Below are 21,418 nucleotides of genomic sequence, written 5' to 3'. Positions count from 1 at the left end.
AATGGATTGCTGTGATTTTGTACAGACATTCAGGATCCCCAGAGGATGAAGCCTACTGACTTTGGTGATCCCCTGACTTTTCATCTAGCGCCACCATGAGGTTGACATTTGTGGTTTTGAGTGAAATATCTCGACAGCTATTGGGTGGAAAATATTAGCATGCTAACAAGCTAAACTAAGATGATAAAACATACCTGCTGTTAGTATTGTTACTGTAATAAACATGTTCGTAAGCTGATGTTAACATTTAGCTTACAGCACCGCCTCACAGAGATGCTAGCATGGATTCTTAGTCTTGTTTACCTCTTAATCTTTACTTCTTAAAACAGCGGGTTTCATGTTCAAAGGCATCTATTGTCTGTTAAAATGTTTGCCCGTGGGAAACCAACATTCAAATTCAATATTTCCGTCGTGCGCAACAGAGAAGAAGCACAGACATTTTGGAATTAAACGGTTTCACCTCAGGCAACCATTTAATCATTCCGGACACACAGCAGACATCTGTGGGATCACAAAAACACTTTTCGAGGTGCAACACACTGCCGAAAATGTTGTTTAAAAAAAAAAACATTCCCCTAGGTTTGCGCAGGTGCAAATCACAGAGTAATGTACGGACGGCTAAGGTCCCAAACGGGGCTGGGCTAACACTGTGTTGTCATAGAAGTGTTTTAATATTGTCACATAAAGATACCAACAAGATACAAGATACACTATACAAGATAGCTTGGGCTAAAAGGTACTCCAGCCATGAAAAGAAAGCACACAAGAATGACTGAACACAAAAGACACAAAATTGTGGTGTTGCTCAAAGTTTGTAACTGCAACAAAACAAGGTAATGAATGTTTATTTAATGTTGGTTATTGTTCATATTTACAAAAACAAAAAAACCTTTGCCTCCTCAGATCAATCCCGCCTGTTATTTTGATTCAAATCCATTTTATGAAGCGCTAATGCAGCCACTGAGCTATTAAACAGAGGAACATCTGTAACAGGTTTATTATGAGAACATTTTCTTGCACATTTTATTTGGTTGCAGCAGCATCTAGTCACTACAGTTTATGATTGAGCACACACACACACACACACACACACACACACACACACACACACAGAGCTCATCTTTTATCTCATTAGAAACACTAATCAGAAAGGCTTTATTTGTTCCTGAAACAAATGGAAACAGAAATTCATTGATTGTACCATGAGTACCATAACACCCCAATTTCCTCTGCAATAAAGGAAACATATTGTTTCTCAAAATTACCTTTTGATACTGAGCAGACTACATTCACAGAAAATAAACGCAAAATATAAATGGCGTAAACTGCATTATATTACAGTAGATTAAAAAGCAATTCTACCATTTCCTCCAGTAGGCCCTTCGTCCTCTGCTGTACTCTTTTTTTTATGGTATTCTATGGCAGAAGGATTGGAACCTTAAGGTAACACTTTTTTAAAGGAATCCTCATTGATTCCTTTGATGAATTTTCTAAATCTAAAGTAAGTGGTCAGAATTATAAATAATGCAGATTCTTGATCATGCTGAAATTTATCAATCGTCATGTAAACACCATCCTGTGTCTTCCACATATCAAGTTGATCATTCAACACAAAGAAACAATGAAATATTGCCTTCTTTTTGAGGGGGAAACTGACTCATAACATCTCAAGTCCGACCTTTGCAGTTCTCTACTTACTGCAAAATGCTTGCAAAATGTTTTAAGTTATTTTGTTGCCTTCAGTGTCTGTATTGACACCCTGTGGTGTCACCCTGTTTATTTGTGCTTCCATGTCAGACATCCCAGGCCTTAGAAAATCTGATTTTACTGGGACATTTAAGCAGAACAAAAAATGTATGCAAAACTGACATATTTCAGTAATGACCTTTTTGGCAGGGTTAATCAAATTTGAGAGAGTGCAGATGGGTGGGAGGGTGGGACTCAAGTTTGACATCCAGAGTAAATTAAATAAGTCTTCTTGCCTTGTTGCAGCCCAACAAGACAATAACCATAACTCAGAATGTGGATAACTTGGATTGTTAAATTGGCCCAGTATAGGTATTATTAATCTTGTAGAGATAGCTGGGAACACTGGCCTGGGACAACAACGGAGCATGCATTTTGAAATATGCCTGCCGTTGCATGTTCTGGTTATTTGTTTATTTGAGTGATTTCCATTTTCTTTGTTTTGAGTTTTTTTTTTGTTGCACTTCTGTTTGTCATTGTTTGATTTAGATTACTCCTACTTTATTTTCTTATGATTTTTTTCATTTTTCATTTAAAGGGATTAACTGGTGCTTTGTTTCCTATTCTTTTGTTTCAGTAAAGGGACCCGGCAGAAAGTTAAGTCTGCCGACAGATCTTAAGACTGATCTTGGTACGGTAGGCGAAAGCCAGCAGTTTTCACATGATTTCTTTGAGTCATTTAGTTTCTGCTTTTATCTAGGTTTTTATGTTGCTTTAGTAGTTTTTATTCTCACTCAAATTTGTCACTGTCTCCTCCTGTTCAACCAGTCCACAAGACTGTCGGACTGTTTGTCCATTTTGCCCCTTAAAGTCTTTTGATTTGGTTTAAATCTTCTGTATTCGTTTCTTCTACATTTTGCAAGTGTTTATAAAGGTGATTTGTAACTCATGCCCATATTTAAATTTGAGGTTTTCTATCGCTTTATCATGATTGGACCATCTTCTGATTTTACACAACCTTTACTCCATTGACAGCCGTGCTCTACAGTGATTGGATCACTCGCTACCTCTGTCATTGTAACTGGATCATTTCTCTCTTAAACAGTCTGTTCTCCATTTCGACTGGATCATCTGCATTACAGATACTGAGCGTCCCACCCCTACCCCTATACATCTCTACTGCTGTACATACACTTCACAATCTCAGGTTTCCCTTTGCTCTGCTTCTACAGACTGCTGCTTCACACATGCTGTCCCTTTTAAAAACGTCTGCTTCGTAAACACAAAATGTGCCAGTGACTACTCATTCCTGTGACTTGCCTCATTTAATGACCTTTCTTTATCTGACAGGTATTCAAAATGATTGTATTCTGTCGACCCTGCATTATATTTAGTTGAAGCAATAGTGGCATCAAGAACATTAACCCAAATTTAAAAATACAACTTTGAGAAGATCAACCTTAAACTTTGTTTCCTCGTCATACATTTTAGTATGATCAAAAAGAGAGCATTTTAAGTGTCAAAAGGATTGCACGGGAGAAATACGTAATTAATGTTTTACCTTGTTAATAGCTACAATATTTACAGCTCTGGGTTAGGACATCAAACTATGAGAGTATTACTGTGTGTGTGTGTGTGTGTGTGTGTGTGTGTGTGTGTGTGTGTGTGTGTTTGAACACACACACTCTTGATGGATGAGTGCAGTAATCCGTGCGAGGGTACAGTGTCATTCGTTCTGCTATGCACCAGTTTCCTGCAGAACATTTCGAGGAAAATGACGTATTTGTTCTCTGTTTGAAATTCAAAGTTACAAAACATTAAGACAGATGCACAACAGGGTCATAATACGGCACTGGTATTGGTTGGTCAAATATCACCTGCAGTTTTCAATCCCTGCATTACCTCGGTCCGTCCTGCTGTGAAACTGGCCGAATGTTGCACATGGACTGGGTAGCACCCCGGAGTTTTTCATCTTCACTTTGAAATTGAATCATTTCTGCATCAACTGGCTGAATAGGAGACTTAGATTTGATATGACAGACATATGATCAGTGTGAAATACTAAGAGGACAGTGACAAGGGAACACTGTAATGTTTTTACTAATTAGCTTAATGCTATTTATCATCAACCTTCAGGAGTCTCTACATAAGAGAATTTCAGAGAGGAGAGGTTTGTTCAGAACTTGGTTTTACTGTGACAAGGATGTCATTAAAGAAAAGTGCACTGTTTTATTTACTTGTCTCTCAAGACAAGTGAGAATGAGAGTACTCAGGCGGTAGGTATCATGAAGCTGTTAATTACGGCTGTCTTGGCAGCGTTTTTGTCTTTCAGACTTAACTGCGGGCAATAAAAAACCGCAGGGCGCACCCAATCCTGCTTTTCTTTACTCTTCTCATTAATGTGGGTTGGCTCTAAACTAATTATTTTGCCCACACACACAAGCAATGTACATTAAGTAAGGACAAAGCTTCCAACAAACTCAGTCCCTGAAGGGAGGCCATGTAAGGCTACAATTCCAGAAAGTAACAAGTGTTTCCTGTCACCACCATTTGTAGCGGATTGTGTGGCCAAACCAAGTTACCTGAAGTACTAATTTGCATTAGAATAGAAAAAGCAGATATATTGTTTTAGATTATTTTACTATTCCTTTGATCTCCATTTGTAGCATTTTGCCATAGCTAGTTATATCACAAAGTTAATGGTCTTAAAAAACAGGTTCTAATGAAAACAAACAATACAATAAAAAAGACACAAAGTGGAGATGAAACAAGCCTGTTTTTCTTTTGATTTTCATATATTTTCCTTGCACAGACCGTATGAAACTGCACTTACAATTTGTCCCTGCATTTTTCTTTCTTTTCTGTTGCCTAAACATCTTTTTCTCCTCCCTGCTCATACTTACTACAAACCACTCTCACCATCACGCTTTCCCTTTCTCCCTCGCCACCATCTTTCTTGTTGACAATCTGATTTTCAACATCGGCTTGCAAAAATATTCATCTTCATAGGTCATGTAGTACAATATTGGGTTTGAGTCTGTATTTTTTTAAACATAGCAAAATCTCCAAATATGGTGAGAAAGCTCCAGGTATTTCTTTGAAAAATGCATTATGAATAAGTCAAATTATCTCCCCTCATTTAAAGATGTTCCTTTGTTTTAATGAAACAAGATGTTTTTAATTAGACTACATGACATATGAAGATGGATTAGAATATGTTTGAACGTTTTATTTCCCTCCTTGTATTGTTTGCTAATGCTTTGCCGTTGTTACAGATCATGTCAATGGACATTGCACTAGTCCCGCCTCCCAGTCGTGCTCGGCAGGGAAGCCTCGTGTCCCGATGGGTCCCGAGGGGCCACGGCTTACCCGCAGAGGCCCTGGCCGACCGCCCTTCCGCAAGGCCCAGTCCGCTGCTTGCATGGAGATCTCTTTGCCTGTGTCCCACACTGAAGGTGTGTGCTTGTCTTCCCAACTCCTATCCCTAAACCTCTATAACATACCCTCCCTCCTAACAAGTGCATGCCATCCTCCCACCCTGGGGTAAGTGGATTAAGGGTTGATACATAGTTAATAAAAGACAAGCGCATGTTAATGCAAGTTAGCGGCATAAAAAAACGTACTGACTGAACGTTTGAAAAAAAAAAAACATTTCATAATTGCATTTATACTGAAGCCCTTCCACAAACTGGGATTTCCCAATCATACCTTAGCAATGGTAACCAAACACTGCAGGTCTATGAAGCTTTGGATGTTACTGTAGTTAAGAGCAATACCTGGAGTATAGAGGGTGGTGTCTTTTTTTTTAGCCTTTCCAAAAAAAAAACACAAGAACAGAAATGTAAGGAATTGAATAAACAATTGTGTTTTTCTGCTCTTACGTAAGTTTTTCCAAAACAAAAAGTAGTCACTGCAAATTAGTTGTATATGAGCTTAATTTTTAGAAGATACGGTTGCACACAAAGCTAACTGGTGATCAGCCAGCAGGTGTTGACAGTTAACAGATGAACATGATTACTATTACTGCTGTATGTGCACACCAACGGCAACTACTTCTTCATGTGTAGTTGTTTAGCAGTGTTTGCATTTACCATGCTTTAAACATAACTCTGCAACTTGCATTAGCATCACCTTACATTATTTGAACTACAGGTCATGTTTCTCTTGAATGCAAGGAACTGCCCTTGCATTGTGTCCCTTAACATTGTTGCTTGTGTCAACCCTGTCCTCGGCCTAAAGGTTGGTGCAATACAGTATTAAGTGTTTTAACCAATTGATTTTTACTTCTCCAGTGCCTTTCTTTCTTGTTTTTTTTTTTTCTCCTCTGCAAATATGCCATCCATTTAACTTTAAAAGTGGCACTGATGTGTTAGCAATGGACTTTTCCCAACCAAGTGAAGTTGTCTGCCTTTATCTGTCATATTTATTTTCTCTCATAAATAGATTCTGGATGTTTTTTTTTTTTAATTAGATAATGAAGCACACACAATGTTTATGTAGTGTGGCCACACCTCCCGACTTTCTCATAATCCACAAACTTTTAGCTGAGGGAAGCATTTCTGTCTTTATTTAGTTCATGTGTTTGTGAGTGAGTATATACAATTTCTTCATATTGTAAGTACCAGAACCTCCTCCTCCTTTTTTTTTTTTTTTAAATAGCACATTTCAATATGCATACATATAAAAGAGGTGACTAAGTTGTACACAACAACCGTTCCAGCATGATCTGCACTCTGGCATTTTGACATTTTTGTCGACGAATCTGACATTTCTTTTCTTCCATTTGAACTTCTTTAATTCACACCCTGACATTGACCTGCACTATCTAAAAATGAATTGAACCAGCGAGCTGTGTGTGTGTGTGTGTGTGTGTGTGTGTGTGTGTGTGTGTGTGTGTGTGTGTGTGTGTGTGTGCATACGCCTTTGTGTGTGATAGAAAGGTAATGTGTGCATTTGTGGGTATGTAAATGTGTTTCTGTGTGTGGTGCAAACAGTTATTTTAGTGCTTTTATATCTATTATATTTCTATATTATCACCTGTTAATCTGAATGAAGCCAAACACACTCTGAAGGCCTTGATAGAACATCTTCCTCATTTCTAACATTTAATACATTGACCCATCCTTGAAGATTTGATTACTATCTTAAAAGAAGCATGGTTCATGTTTTAGGTTTGTTGTTGGGTATGTTTTCAAATTCTGCTTTTACACAACAAGTGACAGCCAAAGCAAAAACAAAAAAAGCATATAAAAGACAGCGCTGTCTAGTGTTGACTTAAAATGACACTCACAGCAGCGTAATTTTGAGATATCGACCTCAGAACTGACAGAGAAAAATTGCCTGCAACAGGATTGTACATTTACATCAAATTACACAGTATGTATGAAATCTTGCACTTAGTCTGTCACTGCCAGGCAAATAAACAACATCATCTAACTCAGACAAAGATAAGACATACCACTCTTTCATCTTAAGGACTCCTGACATTCTTGTCATGTTGGACATTTTATTTCTCTCTCTTGCACTTTAAACTAGATTTTATTTATTTGGAAAAAGCAACAGCTAAATATCACTAGGCCTTTTTTGTGAGCTGAACTTTATGTCTTCAATTATTCACGTTGTTGGGTGATTTTCTGAGGGTTGTGAAAATAGAATGTCAAACACTGTCCAAAGAGACTGCAGGTTTAGGAAATGGATAATCCATAAAAAGTGACAGACATGATGATGGGCCCTGGAGGCACATAAGCTGTTAAGCACTGCAGTGCTCTAATTTAGAGTGTGGAAAGTGAACATTTACTTAGCCACCTTAAAGCGACAGAATGTGAGGAAAAATGTCCATGTACTTTAGTCAAAGTCTTCATTATCAAATTATAGACACCGCTAATAAACCTGGTGCACCACCAGTACTGCATTGCCTTCATATAGTGCTTAGGCATCATGCATATTTAAACTTGTGTCCCTAAGGAGAGAACAATTCTGTAAAGCTCTGGCTCTGCAGGTCGTGGTCCAGTCTGTATTTACTTTTAGTGGGGGCTCTGTCAGATTAACACAAAGTCTCTGTCAGGCCACGACATGCTAATCTCTCCATAGGAGACTCAACACTGTGACAGTTCCCAAAATGTCACAGTTACTGTAGCCACCCTGAACGCACATCAGACAAAAAGGAAGTACATAAAGGTTGCAAATCTTGGCAGTTTGAAGTAAGAGTATGTTCCTTCACATCTGTGCAGATTTTTTAATTTGGGTCAACACCCATTTGTTGCTATTGTGAAAGGGTTTTAACAAACATTGCTGATGCTAAATAATAAACAGGATAGGTGCAGTGCTGTTGTTACAATTGACCCTTTTACACCAATTCAGCAATTAGATTCACACTGCCATCTCCATTGACCTCATTATACAACACTGACCTGGAGCTGAGAGGGAAGCATTTTTTTTCATTAGCATAAACTAAATGTTTTATTAAAGCCAGTGCCTGGGCTACAGCTGCATTATCAACCAAACCGATGCAGACGATGGTGGAAATTGCTCTATTCCATAGTTGATTTTATGTATCTGTAACGTCTGAAAATATCCACATTAAACTGACTTCTTGATTAATTTAACATGAAACTTTGAATTAGGATTAAGAAAGGTAGCAGCTCGATATTTAAACTAACCAAAAAGAGGAAATCTCTCATACAGGTAGACAGAGATGGATGTACCTGCTCCATGCATTCTCATGAACGGGTTTGTATGATATCGTACGAAAACTTAGGCTTAACAATTCGTATAATATCCTATGAAATTACGGCGAGCGCTGACCTGTTACTTAATGACCAGTCACATGACAGTTAAGTTTAGCGGTTTTTACAGTTAAATTTAGCCGAGAAAAGTGTTACTGTGAGTTGGGTGGAGAGCACGGTGAGGTCCTGGTCGTTTCAGCAGCCGTTGCTGTTAAGTTTAGCCGAGAAAAGTGACTGTCATGTGGCGATGGCAGTTAAATTCAGGCACCAAAACGACTAGAAAAAAGATTGTGGTTTGGGTTAAAACACCGGTCCCCTTATGTAGTATTCCCGGGACAAAATCACCCGTTTCCTGGGTGAAAGTCTTATGTTTTATGACCCAACCTACTCCCTATGTAGCTCTTCACGCTCTTATACTTCAGCAGTCATTGTGCTGCATGCAGTAATAAATACGTGGAATACATACAAATTCCAGTGCATTACTTTTCACAGCTATGTGTACGAATGGATCATGAGAACAGCCTGACCTGCTAGGCCACCAGACTTACTTATTGATTGAGTAACGGTGTGCTAAATCTTAACTGTAGGCTCTATTAGCATGCTATTGTAATCTCTTGACATGAATGATACGTTTAGTAGTATGGGTTTTGGCGCTATTAGTATGACCATGCTACTTAGATACACCAGGTTATCACAATCTAGAGTTTTACCTTTTCAAACTGGACTGAAATGTTTCACTTAGCAATGTATGTCAGCAAGCTAGCAGAATAAAAAAACAAAAAACTTTGAATTGAGAGAGCCCTGCGGCTCCTGTCTGACACTAAAGAAGCATGTCATTGTCTGTCGAAGGAATAACCACTTTGCCTTTGTGTGCCTTAGCGGTAGACAGTGTTCTCCTGCTCTCATGGTGCTGAAATAACTTGGAGAATGTGACTCTGGCTTAAATCAATTGGTCATCACAGTGTCCACAATTTGACTTGACATGACAACTGGGTCCCTTGTCTTTTGCAGCAAGTGCTTTTCTGTACAGAAAAAAGTGTTAGACAGGCACTATGCAGGGGTAGTGTAAAGAATGGAAGCTGAGCTTCTCTGTTTTACTTTGTCATAGTTGAATTGCCATTAATATTCACCCAATGCAGCAAATCCATGATATTTCATTTTATCCTGAAAAATCCTGCTCTGTTCCTATTACATCTTGCTATTTGAATACATTTTGATTAATCTGTCTAATCACTCATTTGGATGTCATTGGAGGAATAGTTTCCAATATGGAAACACCACCCTCTGACCAAAATGTCAGTTTGGCACACATGATATAACATAATCTAATAGGCAAGTTGCTTCCAACCGTTCTATAATGTGGGGTGTTATTAATACTGTACCTGCAAGGTACCACTCAGGGCTTTAGAACAAAATTGAAGATATCATACTGTTGGATTTGCCTGTGGACAGGCAACAGATTTAATGCAGATTAACCTGTCTGTGTTTCATGCATGTGATGAGGAAGACATAAATGAGAACATTCTTAGTCTGCTGCAGCAACTTTAATGTGTGTTTTATTATGCGTGAACAGTCGCTTTTCTCAGCACACCGTTGCATACTCTCTATCTGTTGCCTACTCTCTATCTGTTGCCTACCCATGGCACTGTTGTTTATCAGTTGCACTGGGTTACCACGGTGAAGAGCCAGCAGGATCACTGGAATAATTAAAGGTCAGCAAGCGGTGCGAGAGATGAGGCCGATGTTAATGAGGCCTGCATGCCAGGCAAGGAGACAGAGGAGGGAAATGGCATGGGAAGCCAGACTCAACGTACAGTAAACATTTCCATGCCTCCCATCTTGGTTAGGCAGCACACCTATTAAATATTGAAGACAGAATTGTATGATTCTGTTAGATTTGCCTGCAGATGTGGTCATAAAATTGGCTGTATAGGGGTTTAGGTTTGTTAGCATAGAGAAAAGAGTGGTTGTTTCCCCACAGTGTAACCTGTAAATTAAGTATAACCCACATATTACAGAATCCCATAATATCACAAATTTCGCAAGTAAAAGCGGCAGTAATATAATGTGTTTTACTGCATCATAGCACAGAGCTTAAGTGAGGTGACTCAGGGACTACCTATCTAGATGCTGAAGAGGCTTTTTCAAAAGACAGCCAGGTCGACACACACACACACACACACACACACACACACACACACACACACACACACACACACACACACACACAAACACACACACCTACATCAATGTTTAACCGCATGATGAAAAACGTATTCTGAAGCACTGGCCCTGCTATTCCTAATTAGGCACATAATTAAATCCTGGAAAATGTATCTGATACAGTACATCTGTTTATGTGTTAATTGGCATTTAAGCAAAACCTGGCACAAACTTTGTACACAGTCATTGGTGGTAGATGAGAATGAAAAAGAAAGAGTTCTTCGTAGTGTCCAGGTGTCTGTCCTTGTCTCTCTACACTATGTGTGGGTGTATGTGCATGTACCACTGTATAAATCTGGTACTTTGTGTGTCTCACCGCTCCATATCGTTTGCCCTCCCTTATCACCTCCCTGACTCCGCCTCGTCTGCCACTAGCTCCCTGTCAGGGACCCCAGGGGTCCCTGTGTCCTGTCAGAGTACCACTGTGCCTGACTTTCATTAGCCAGCACCCCACAGGCTCTGTCACACAGCGTAAACACACTCCAACGACACACTCCAAAACTGAGCTGCTGCTACCCAGACTCACAGCAAAAGGCTACAGTATTTTGTCTTTATGGCTGCCAGAGGCATCGTACAGCAGTGTTGTCACGATACCAGAATTTGTACTAAAAATATCTCAATATATTGATGCTGCTCCGATACTGTGGTGAACAAGTAAAAGAACAACCATCAACTAGAATTTCTTCTGTATTTGACACCAGTTTTGTAACGAGTTTTAAACTGGGATCCACTCTAAACGCTTTTGTATTTCCAGCAGTATCAAAGAGAGCAGTATCAAAATTCTGGTTGTTGTGCAACAGTGCTGCACAGTAGCTCTTCTGGACTGCATGTAGGGATGCTGTATCAGAGTTTTCATAACATAGAAAACCTGCTACTCTTGCCAACAGGGTTTAGTTGAGCAGATGGCGCTGAAAAAAAGGTTTAAAGTGAAGATGGATAAGCGAGTAGAGGTTGTGTGGCCACCAGAAACATAGACAAGTGGCTTCTTTTGCAGTCACACTCTGTATATATTTGAAACAATCTCTTCACACTCCGTTGCATCTTTCTCTCTTTCTCTTTCCACCATTCTCTGGTACTGCTGTTTATTTGTCCATCTTGTCTGTTTTTTGGCTGGGCGGCTGTGTGTGCGTGTGTGATTCTTTGGGTCATGACGGGGTGTGGTTTGTTATATGGCGTTCATGTTGTGGGGGACGAATAGGTTATGCATCCAGGAGGGCAATGCTTCACCAGTTACACGGAGTCGCTATGTACTCCCATGACGAGCACCACACCACTGCCCCCTACTGCTGGAGTGAGAGAGGTAAGGGGGCTTCGGCCACAATCCCATCAACCGCTGTCCTGCTGATTATTATACGTCCGTCCGTCCGTCAGTCAGTATGTCAGTCCGTCCTGTGGCCCTGTTTCGTCTAAAACATGCCTTAAAGTGCTTCCTCTTATCCTGAGGTGGAGGCGAGTGCATAGTGTATGGTTTGCAGGCAGCATACAGTACACTGTATATCCCCCAAGCCCCCCATAAATAGTTGTTTTTTGTTAAGCCTGTACAAATTTTGGTTCTCATAATGCCTTAAAATGCACCTGAAAATCGCAAACATTGAACATCTGTCAAAACCGTTTTCATTTTAGCCTGACACGTATTCCATGCTTTGCCTCATCTGTAGTTGTTGTTACATAAAGTCTGCACTCTGTGTAACTTTAGGCTGGGCATGCAGTACTGCACATTGCCTAGCTCTGAATAATTCAGAAATGCAGCAATACATAAATACTTTTATGATGGAGGCTTTAAGTACCCAATGTAGGACTTGAATGGGTAGCACTCTCAGAGTTAAAGGAGTTTTTGAATTTGGTGCAGCTGCCAGTGTGTGTGTGTATGTGTGTGCATTCTGGTGTGTGTGTGTGTGTGTGTGTGTGTGTGTGTGTGTGTGTGTGTGTGTGTGTGTGTGTGACTACATGCAGTGGCAGTGTATTTGAGTGTTTCACCAGGCCGCTGAATAGAATCTTGTCAATGCGTAAAAATCTGTGCATTTTCAATGAACAAAGAGAGAAGTATGTGTGTGTGCGTGCAGGGTTTTGTGTAAAATATGTTTGTCGAGTTGTCTCTTTATAATGAAAAATCACTTTGCTTCTCAGTGTATCACATCTTTTCAGAAAGCATTTTCCTGTGTTCCAGTGTTTTCCATTACATAGTATCAGCAGACAAACCATATGTGACCTTTAGAATATTTGTCACCTGCGCTCCTTATCACTCTCCTCCTTACTATGTCCTTTTTTTCTCTTTAACGGCTTGTCCTCTCATACCACCTTTCTTTCTTCTTTTCCCACCCTGTGCTGTTCCCTTCCGCAACTCCTGTAACTCTACCTTCCTCTTCCCTGTTTTTTTTCCTTTCGCTCCCCTTTCTCATGCCATCACTTCATGTCTCTCTCCTCTTGCATCGTGTCCACCCGCGCCATGCTTCTGTGTTTGGCAGCTGCTGCCACAGAGAGTCGTGAAAACTCCTTCAGCCGTTCCCGCAGTTCCAGTGTGTCCAGCATCGACCGCGACACCAAAGAGGCTATCACCACACTGCAGTTCGGAGAGTCCTATGCGCGCAAGAGTGACACCCTGCCCACCCCATGTCTGTGGGTGGGAACCAGCTTAGGCGTGGTCCTGCTCATCCCAATGTCCATTCCCACCGATCACGAGGAGAGGATGGAGGAACCTGTGACCATCGGCCCCAGCGGTAAGTCGCACTGAAACAGGGTTTCATCACTTAGTCACCTTAGCTATAACTGTACGCACAATTTCCTGCACAAACACAGATTATTACCAGCATTTCCGGTGGGCTCACTTTTGGTTTTACCACCAAATAAAGTGCTTTAAATAATCTGGCTAAACTTTGGGCTTGTTACTTAGTTGCGGCAATATTCGCAGATCTCAGTAATACTGAGTACAATAGTACTATAGTAATATATAGTAATATAGTAATAAGATAAATTAGTACACTATTATAATAACAGACAGAAATAATTGCCTACTTGAATAGTAACACATAAGTTGTGATAGATCAGAATTGTTCTAATAGAAAATCACACACCCCAAAATACCAATAATTGATTTATTTTATTTTTATTATTTTAAGTTAGCCTTGTCAGCAACAAAATCAAGACAAAGACATGAGTCAAAAGTTGAGAAGGAAGACATTAAGAACCACCAAATAAAATCTAAATATGATACAAATCACGCCATAAACCTATTCAATGGTATTGCATTTTCAATTTAGAATCCGTCCTTTTTGTTGAATTTCTCTTCATACCCGTGGGTTTGAAGCTGTGATGAAAGGTTGTATGCTCCACATGACAGATAAATAGCCTAATGTGGGCTTTCAATGTTTGAATGTGCTTGATGAAAATAGAATAAAGGGACTGTACTGTATGTTCTCAATTTGCCTGTTTAACCATTTGTCATGAAGCTTGCACAGTGGAATACAATATATTGGATTATAATGGAGGCTCTCTAAACTGCTGGCCCAACTCAAAATGATAAACTATGTTATTTGTTAGACATATCAGCACACGGCAAAGGTTCAATCAGCTTTAGACTACATTTGATATATTAATAGGTTCAACCAAAGACAAAAGGCTAAATGATGTCATCAGGGACTAAATCAAAACACAATATTGACATATTATCACCTTATGCAGTTGATAGCAAACAGTTGCTCGTTTGGAGCATATACTTTATGTTTCTGACTACCTGACAACTGCAGACAAGACAATATTCAGTCTTAAGTCTTCTTCTGTTTGTCTGATTTTGGTCTCAGACAATTTTCTGAGTGAAATATCTAAGCTAAATTCTCCACTAAGTTCACCAGCTAGTTGCTAACTGTCTGTGTCTGTCAGGTGTTCCTTGCTGAGCATGTACTGTGCAATGGGCTTATCAAACCTTTTTTTTTTGCTGAAAACAGCTAGATCTGGAGTCCACTAGTAGTAGACTTTTCTAAGGCATATTACACACAAATTGTCACAAATAATGATATAGGGTACACTCACTTGAAAAGGCTCAGGACACTGAAATAAGTACAAAAACATTAGCTTTCATCTCAACTCCACTTGTGTGTTTGACACAAATTACCCACTCAGACATATGTGAAATGTTGCTGCAATTCAAGGCTTTTAAAATAAGAGCAGACAATTTCCCAGGAAATTAAGTGCAGTGTGTGAGCAGCGTTCAAAAGCTCAACTTTCCCCTGGTCTCAGTCATACTTAAAGGCTTCTAAAACAATATTTTCTTTCAATTAGAGTGGAATTTGTTGTCATGGAGAACTTTAAAGGGCATTTGTCATGCATGGTTTTGCATCAACTTCCTTCTGTACTCAATAACAAGGATAGATTTTGCAACCCCCTTTGTGTTTGCACTCTGACTAAACAAAACTGAGCCACTCAAACTTGCGTTAACAGTCCAGAAACCCTGCTGTGTGAAGAAAAGGTCTCTCACTCACAGTTAAAACATCAATAGACCCTAAAATTCAAGCAGCAGTTGTTCTCTTGAGACTAAACGCACAAGAAAAAAGCTTATTACTGGAAGGTCACAGATTCAGTTCCAAGGAAAGATTGGTGAACAGAAAGGCAGGTATTGTTGAACTCTCCCTGTGTGTTTGTATTGTATGTTATGCAGTAAATGTTGACAACAGTGAATGTATGGATTGGATAACTTGGTAGCAAACAGTAGATAAACTGTTATTCTAGGCTCCTAAATGAATATGTGAACCTTTTAGGATTGTTTTACAACATCAAACCTTCAGGATTGATGACAATGAAATTCGACTCTTTATTAATTGTCATGTGTGTCACGCTTTGTTAGACCAAAAGCTTAGATAACAAATTTGCAATGGAGATAGGTGTGCAGATGCTGGTTTTTATTTTGATTTGAGCATTTTCTTTTGCATTTGTCACTTGTCACATGGTAATGTGCCGTAGCTTTGGAAATTGTAGTTCAGACTACATTTAGACTTCATGCCTTCCCTCTTCCCTCTGTTGACTCTACCCAATAACTCCCAGGCACAGTCCTGATGCTGAAGGGCTCAGTGTTGCGCATTAGCTTCCTGGACTTCATGGGAGCGCTCATTCAGAGCCCCTATGAGGTTTGGCGGGACCTCAACGCCCATGAAGACCCTGACCGAATGCGGAGGCGCAAGCTGGTCCACATTTCACCATCATCCTCCCATGACACCTGCGGAGAGGGACATCTGGCGGTGGTGTGCTCCGAGAAGCAGGCCAAAGTATTCTTGATGCCCTCGCAGTCTTGCCTCTTTGTCCACAACATCACCGAGTCATCCTTTGTACTGAGAGCCGACGTGGTATCTGTGTGCAACAGTGTGTGCCTGGCCTGCTTCTGTGCCAACGGGCACGTCATGACACTCAGGTATAACCTCAAATACTCCTCCGTTTACCTGAAACTACCTCCTGCCACATGCAAGAATGTGTTCAATATTGTGATGAACAATCCAGAGATAAGATTTTCTTAGAATTATTTTTTCTCTAATTGTATTGCCCAAATTTGCTTCTAATGTGTGTGATTTGGTTTACTTTGCAGAGTACAGTTATTCTGATACGGGTGTTCCTGGTGTTTAACTCTGTCTTGTATTTTTCTCTCTTTGCCTACAGTTTGCCAAGTCTAAGACCGCTCTTGGATGTCAATTACTTGCCTCTTGCAGACATGCGCATTGCAAGAACCTTTTGCTTCACCCACAGGGGGCAGGCATTATACCTCAGCTCCCCGACAGAGATCCAGAGAATTACATACAGCCAGGAGATGTGTGACAACCTGCAGGTCAGCACTGCAGCTATCTATCTATCTATCTTATATTTTACATATACTGTATATCAGTCTCTTTATCCATCTCTCGTTGTGACATGCAACATCTTAGATTTTTGTTTTTAATGAAAGGTATGCAGGCATGTATGATGTGCACATTAAGATTGACATTGTCATCTCACATTTTAGTTCAGAAAAGTATTGGTGCAATTACTTGATAAACACAACTTCCATTACTTCCAACCTTGGTGAAGCCCAGAGCTGACAGAGGCCATTGAAGTGAAAGGTCACACTTGTCAGGTGTGGTCTGACCTCCACTGGGTTGATTGGGTGGATATAGTTTTACTGTGTGTGTGTGTGTGTGTGTGTGTGTGTGTGTGTGTGTGTGCGCGTACAAACGTTCTTTAAACATTGGCATATTTACATTCATAGACGTGTTTGTTCTTAGGAGCCATCACCGCACACTCACGATAACAGACATCAGTGGAGCTTGTAACATGATGCTGCCATAGTGCCACCTACAGGCAACAGCAGTTACTCAGATTATGGTCTGATTCTCCCCAGTCATTGAGGAACATTTGTCACAAAGGTGATAAAGGAAAGAGAAAGTGAAGAAAACTCTGACCCCACCCTACCAAGGATGAACGGCGTATGATCAACAAATATCAGCAAGATGTTCCTGGTGCAGAGTTGGAAATAATTGTTTTTATAAAAATTGAATTAATTGCTAAGAAATTTTTTTTCTTCATTTTCAATCATTTCAGGAAATGCTGGGGGAGCTGTTTACACCAATAGAAACACCAGAAGCCCAGAACAGAGGCTTTCTAAAGGGCTTCTTTGGAGGAAATTCTCATAACTTCGACAGAGAGGAGCTCTGTGCGTTTTTTTTTCTCTTTTCTCCCTTTTTCTCTGTATGATGAGTTTCATTCTAGTTTGTACTAATTCACCTAACAAATGTCACATGTAATTAATACATCAAGATCTAGAAGGAACTGTACGACTAGCAAAGGGATAAAAATCCCTCATAACCAGAATAGTAACCCAGAATGTGCTTCTTATAATCTTATGATATTGTTGACAGTTGGTGAGGCAGCAGCTGGGAAGGGTTCTCGGAGTCTGGCCCAGCACATCCCTGGGCAGGCGGGGATGGAGGGCATGAAGGTGGCAGCTTGTGGAGTGGTGGGGGATCTGGCACGGGCCCGCATTGCTCTGGATGAGAGAGGCCAAAGGCTGGGGGAGCTGGAGGAGCGAACCGCCCTAATGATGACCAGTGCAGAAACTTTCTCCAAACACGCTCATGAGGTAAAAACAAGATTATTAAAATGAGCAAAATGTTACACACAACCAAAAAAAAAAAAACATGTAGATAATCAAATTCAATCTTTTGTAATCTAAGTTTAAAAAAATGTCTTTCTGTTAAAATGAAAATGATGATATGGTAAACTGAAATAGAAGAAACTCCATGAATTTTGTTCTTATTATCTTTGGAAATATTACATAATTAATGTACAAATATCTTTTAAAGAAATAGGAATTTGTTTTAAGTTACAATATGTTATATAGATGAAATAGCTCATTAATTATGCAAAAAAGAAAATGAGCTCCATTGTTCTCACCCCATTCCCAATTTCCATAGCAACGTACAGTAATGTAAGTAATCACATATTTGTGCTGACTCTTCTCATCCCTAAACAGGACCTCATGGTGGTGCCAGTTCTCCACCATAATGTCATTTATTTAAAATGCAAAATACTGGTGTTTAAAAATTCTACATACAACAGCTGTAAAGCAAACTTTGTAATAATAATGTGCTGTTACTCCGAAGGAAATTAAGCAGTGACAACTTATTTCTCACCATCGACTATATGTGACCTCATCTCTTCGCAGGTGATGCTAAAGTGCAAGGACAAGAAGTGGTACCAGTTGTAATAGCAGGAAAGAGAGCTGAGGCTGCCCTTGGACTGCTGGGAGAGTTATGCCGGGACAGGGACTTTCACTCTACAAATAAGAGCAATGAAAGAAAGACTTGAGAGTGATTTTGTCTTCACGGCTTCTGGACTGGCTACGGCACTGTCACATTGTTAAAGGACGAGCAGGTGTTAGTTCCTTGTCTAGACATGCAGTGATGAGGACAGAAAGAGAATGGCAAATGGCGGCATTTGGAGGACTGAAGATGGAACTGGAAATATCCAACATGTCTGTCTGTGAGTGTGTATGTGGTGTATGTGGTCAGGTTTTCTGGACCTCTCTGTGTAGATACTCAAAAGTTAAGAAACCAACAAGAATTGCATGAAACAAACATGGATGACTATTAAAAATATCCAACTGCCATATTATAAAGCAGCATGCTACTTTAACAGGAGATACAAAAATAAAAGTTTTATTTAATGGTGTAAGCCAACAACAGAAACTATGAAAAACTTTATATTTTTTGAAATATTGACAAAAAGCTATATATATATATATATATATATATATATATATATATATATATATATATATATATATATATATATATAAAGGGAAATGTATACCTGCATTGCTATTAAGCCAAAACTTGTGTTCCTTTCCCTTCTTTTCTTTATTTACATTTTAGATTTATTTAACATTTTTATTATTAGTCTCAGCAAATATTAAATGCTACAATATAGATGCTACATACTTAGCTTTCTCTACACACACTGAGAATAATGCTGAAACTATGTTCTTACCAATTACTCTGGGCTGCACAGTGCAAACACGAATCCGTAGTATTTACACTTACCTCTGCACAGTCTAATCACACTAATTTCACTTTTTGGCGGCGGTGGCTGCTGCTACTACTTAAAAAAGCATTAAATAATGATGAGATATATCTCACTCCCCAACTACAGTTGTATGAAAAATAAAGAACAGATTGGTGTGAGACGTATTCTAAGGCTGGAAGACTTAACCGCGTATTCTGGACACAGTGTGTTTATAGCTATAGTATGAACCTATATAGTATGAACCTATATACTATTCACGTGCCATAAAAAACAAGATGAGTGAATCCACTCACTGTAAACTAACAAAGAGCTAATATGTGGTAGTCCTATGTTTTCTGTTTGATCAGAACAGATGAGACATAGTACTGGGAGTTTGCCATAGAGGGCATTTATCAAAGTCAAATAAGTCAGTTTTCTTTATGAAAAGAAAAATACAAGGGTGTTTTTTCCTTTGTCTGATGTACTAGTTTAGTGAGCTATTAGGTTGTGTGTGTGTTTGTGTGTGTGTGTGTGTGTGTGTGTGTGTGTGTGTGTGTGTGTGTGTGTGTGTGTGTGTGTGTGTTTGTGTGTGTGTGTGTGTGTGTGTGTGTGTGTGTGTGTGTGTGTTTGAGAGAGAGAGAGAGAGAAGGAGAGAGAGTGCCACAGATGTTAAACAACTGGACTCTTTCTCTTCCAAAGCAATCAAACATGAATTACATCTTCCCATCTCTCAGCCTCAGTCTTTTAGAAGTTGTGGTCCATGTGTTTTCAGGGTTAAACCTGAGCAGTTCTCTTTCCATGATCACAAACAATAATTTTAAATGATTGTCAATGTCTTTGTGGCGGCAGTACAAAGAGGAGTTGGAATCCGCTTAATTGCTACCAACTCCCTTGTGAGTCGTTTATCAGTAAAAAGGTTCAGGAGAAGTAACAGTATTTTTTTTTCAGTGATGTTCAGATGTGAGTCAGTGAAGAAACTATGTACATGTGTAATACATTTGCAACAATTTCAAATGAAGGCAAATATGTTCTTTTTTCGTTCAATATTGTTCTTGATGACTATGGTATCCTCTTGTCCTAGTCTTATATTTGATGGTGACGGCCTTTCAACCGAAGGCTCTTGTATGTTTAAAACAACAAATGTTCCATGATACATGGTTGTGTATCATATTGTGATTGTGTTGTACATGTCAATGGGTAGCCACATGACACGGGCAAACAACATTAACTGAGGAGGATATTTTGTATTTGTGTATTTGTCTGTACTTTGAATTGATCTGAAAAACCAAACAGGATTATTGATATCCATTTCTCACACATCAGGCCTTTATGCACACGAGCATTAACACATATAAAGCGTTGCGCCTTGATCATGTTGACGTCACTCCCACATAAAACATGCACAGCGACACATACACGCAAAACCTAAAAAAATAAGTGAATCTATCTGCATTACTAGCGTAGACTAGTCATTTCTGCCTGCTCCCTGTCAGGCTGCAGAGGCATTACTTTGAACCTATTTATTTTCACCAAACCCAAATCGCCTGACATCCTAAATCAGTGCCACACAGATTTCAGGAATTACACATGATTTGATTAATTTAGGTGTCTTAAACATGTGAAAAAATTAATTTCTCTCCTATCTCTGTACCGTCAATGAGATTTGTGTTCAGTGCAGTCCTTTCAATGGCAGAGAAAACACACTTAAAAACAAAAAAAACACAACCAAAATAAAATAATAAAAAAATCTGACTTCTACTTACAGGGTGTTTTTGTTAGTATGTTTTTTAGTTTGTATGTTTTTGGTTTTTTTATTAACTGTACAGTCTCAATCTTGAGAGAAAGGTGAAACAAAACAAAAAAACGATAAAAGATAAAGACATTCTTGGGATATTTTTCTCTGTATATGTTGTACCTGTTAATGCTGGTACTGTACTATCTGGTATTCTGGCTCTGTCTAAATCACTGGAACTCTGTAGTTCTTCACACTGTAGTATCCTGAAAAAAAATAATTCTCTGGTTTTCGCAATGATGGCAGCAAAGTTTGTCTTATTTAAATGGATTCTACCACTTTTTGTTCTTATTGATATTATACTAGTGTAATAGAAATTACTTGACAAAAAAAGAACTGAAAAATATGTTGATGCAAAAGCAAAATGAAATAAACATTGATTGATGTACACAGTTGAGAGCTCTGTTTCTAACTAGCCTTCATCAGCTGCTGTTGTTTTGTGTGTATGAAGTACAATGTGTACTGCTGAATTGCA

At 39.3% G+C, this 21,418-nt stretch overlaps 1 protein-coding gene and 1 long non-coding RNA gene across 17 annotated transcripts in view; both read left to right on the top strand.

The window, feature by feature from the left end:
• Positions 1-18,894, top strand: part of stxbp5l (syntaxin binding protein 5-like) — a 150,462-nt gene extending 131,568 nt beyond the window's left edge. For 5 of the 16 annotated variants that reach the window (XM_036004052.1, XM_036004054.1, XM_031281845.2 and 2 more), the window contains 9 exons: positions 2,324-2,377; positions 4,962-5,141; positions 11,833-11,934; positions 13,100-13,351; positions 15,669-16,032; positions 16,275-16,440; positions 17,190-17,301; positions 17,507-17,727; positions 18,313-18,894. In XM_036004052.1, coding sequence (XP_035859945.1) covers positions 2,324-2,377; positions 4,962-5,141; positions 11,833-11,934; positions 13,100-13,351; positions 15,669-16,032; positions 16,275-16,440; positions 17,190-17,301; positions 17,507-17,727; positions 18,313-18,354 — 1,493 coding nt within the window. In that variant the 3' untranslated portion in view covers positions 18,355-18,894. The remainder of the gene's footprint in view (positions 1-2,323; positions 2,378-4,961; positions 5,142-11,832; positions 11,935-13,099; positions 13,352-15,668; positions 16,033-16,274; positions 16,441-17,189; positions 17,302-17,506; positions 17,728-18,312) is intronic. The other 11 variants (XM_036004051.1, XM_036004060.1, XM_036004055.1 and 8 more) reach the window with 5 other exon arrangements.
• Positions 18,895-18,927: 33 nt separating this feature from the next.
• On the top strand, positions 18,928-21,011 carry LOC118495657. The gene is made up of 2 exons (XR_004898146.1): positions 18,928-19,688; positions 19,801-21,011. It is a non-coding gene; the product is annotated as an uncharacterized LOC118495657 (long non-coding RNA).
• The last annotated feature ends 407 nt before the right edge of the window (positions 21,012-21,418 follow it).

The sequence above is a fragment of the Sander lucioperca genome, chromosome 8 (genome assembly GCF_008315115.2).
Source record: "Sander lucioperca isolate FBNREF2018 chromosome 8, SLUC_FBN_1.2, whole genome shotgun sequence".
Classification (NCBI taxonomy): Eukaryota; Metazoa; Chordata; class Actinopteri; order Perciformes; family Percidae; genus Sander; species Sander lucioperca.
Note: the sequence above shows the minus strand (reverse complement) of the source record. Positions and strands in the feature narration are given on the sequence as shown.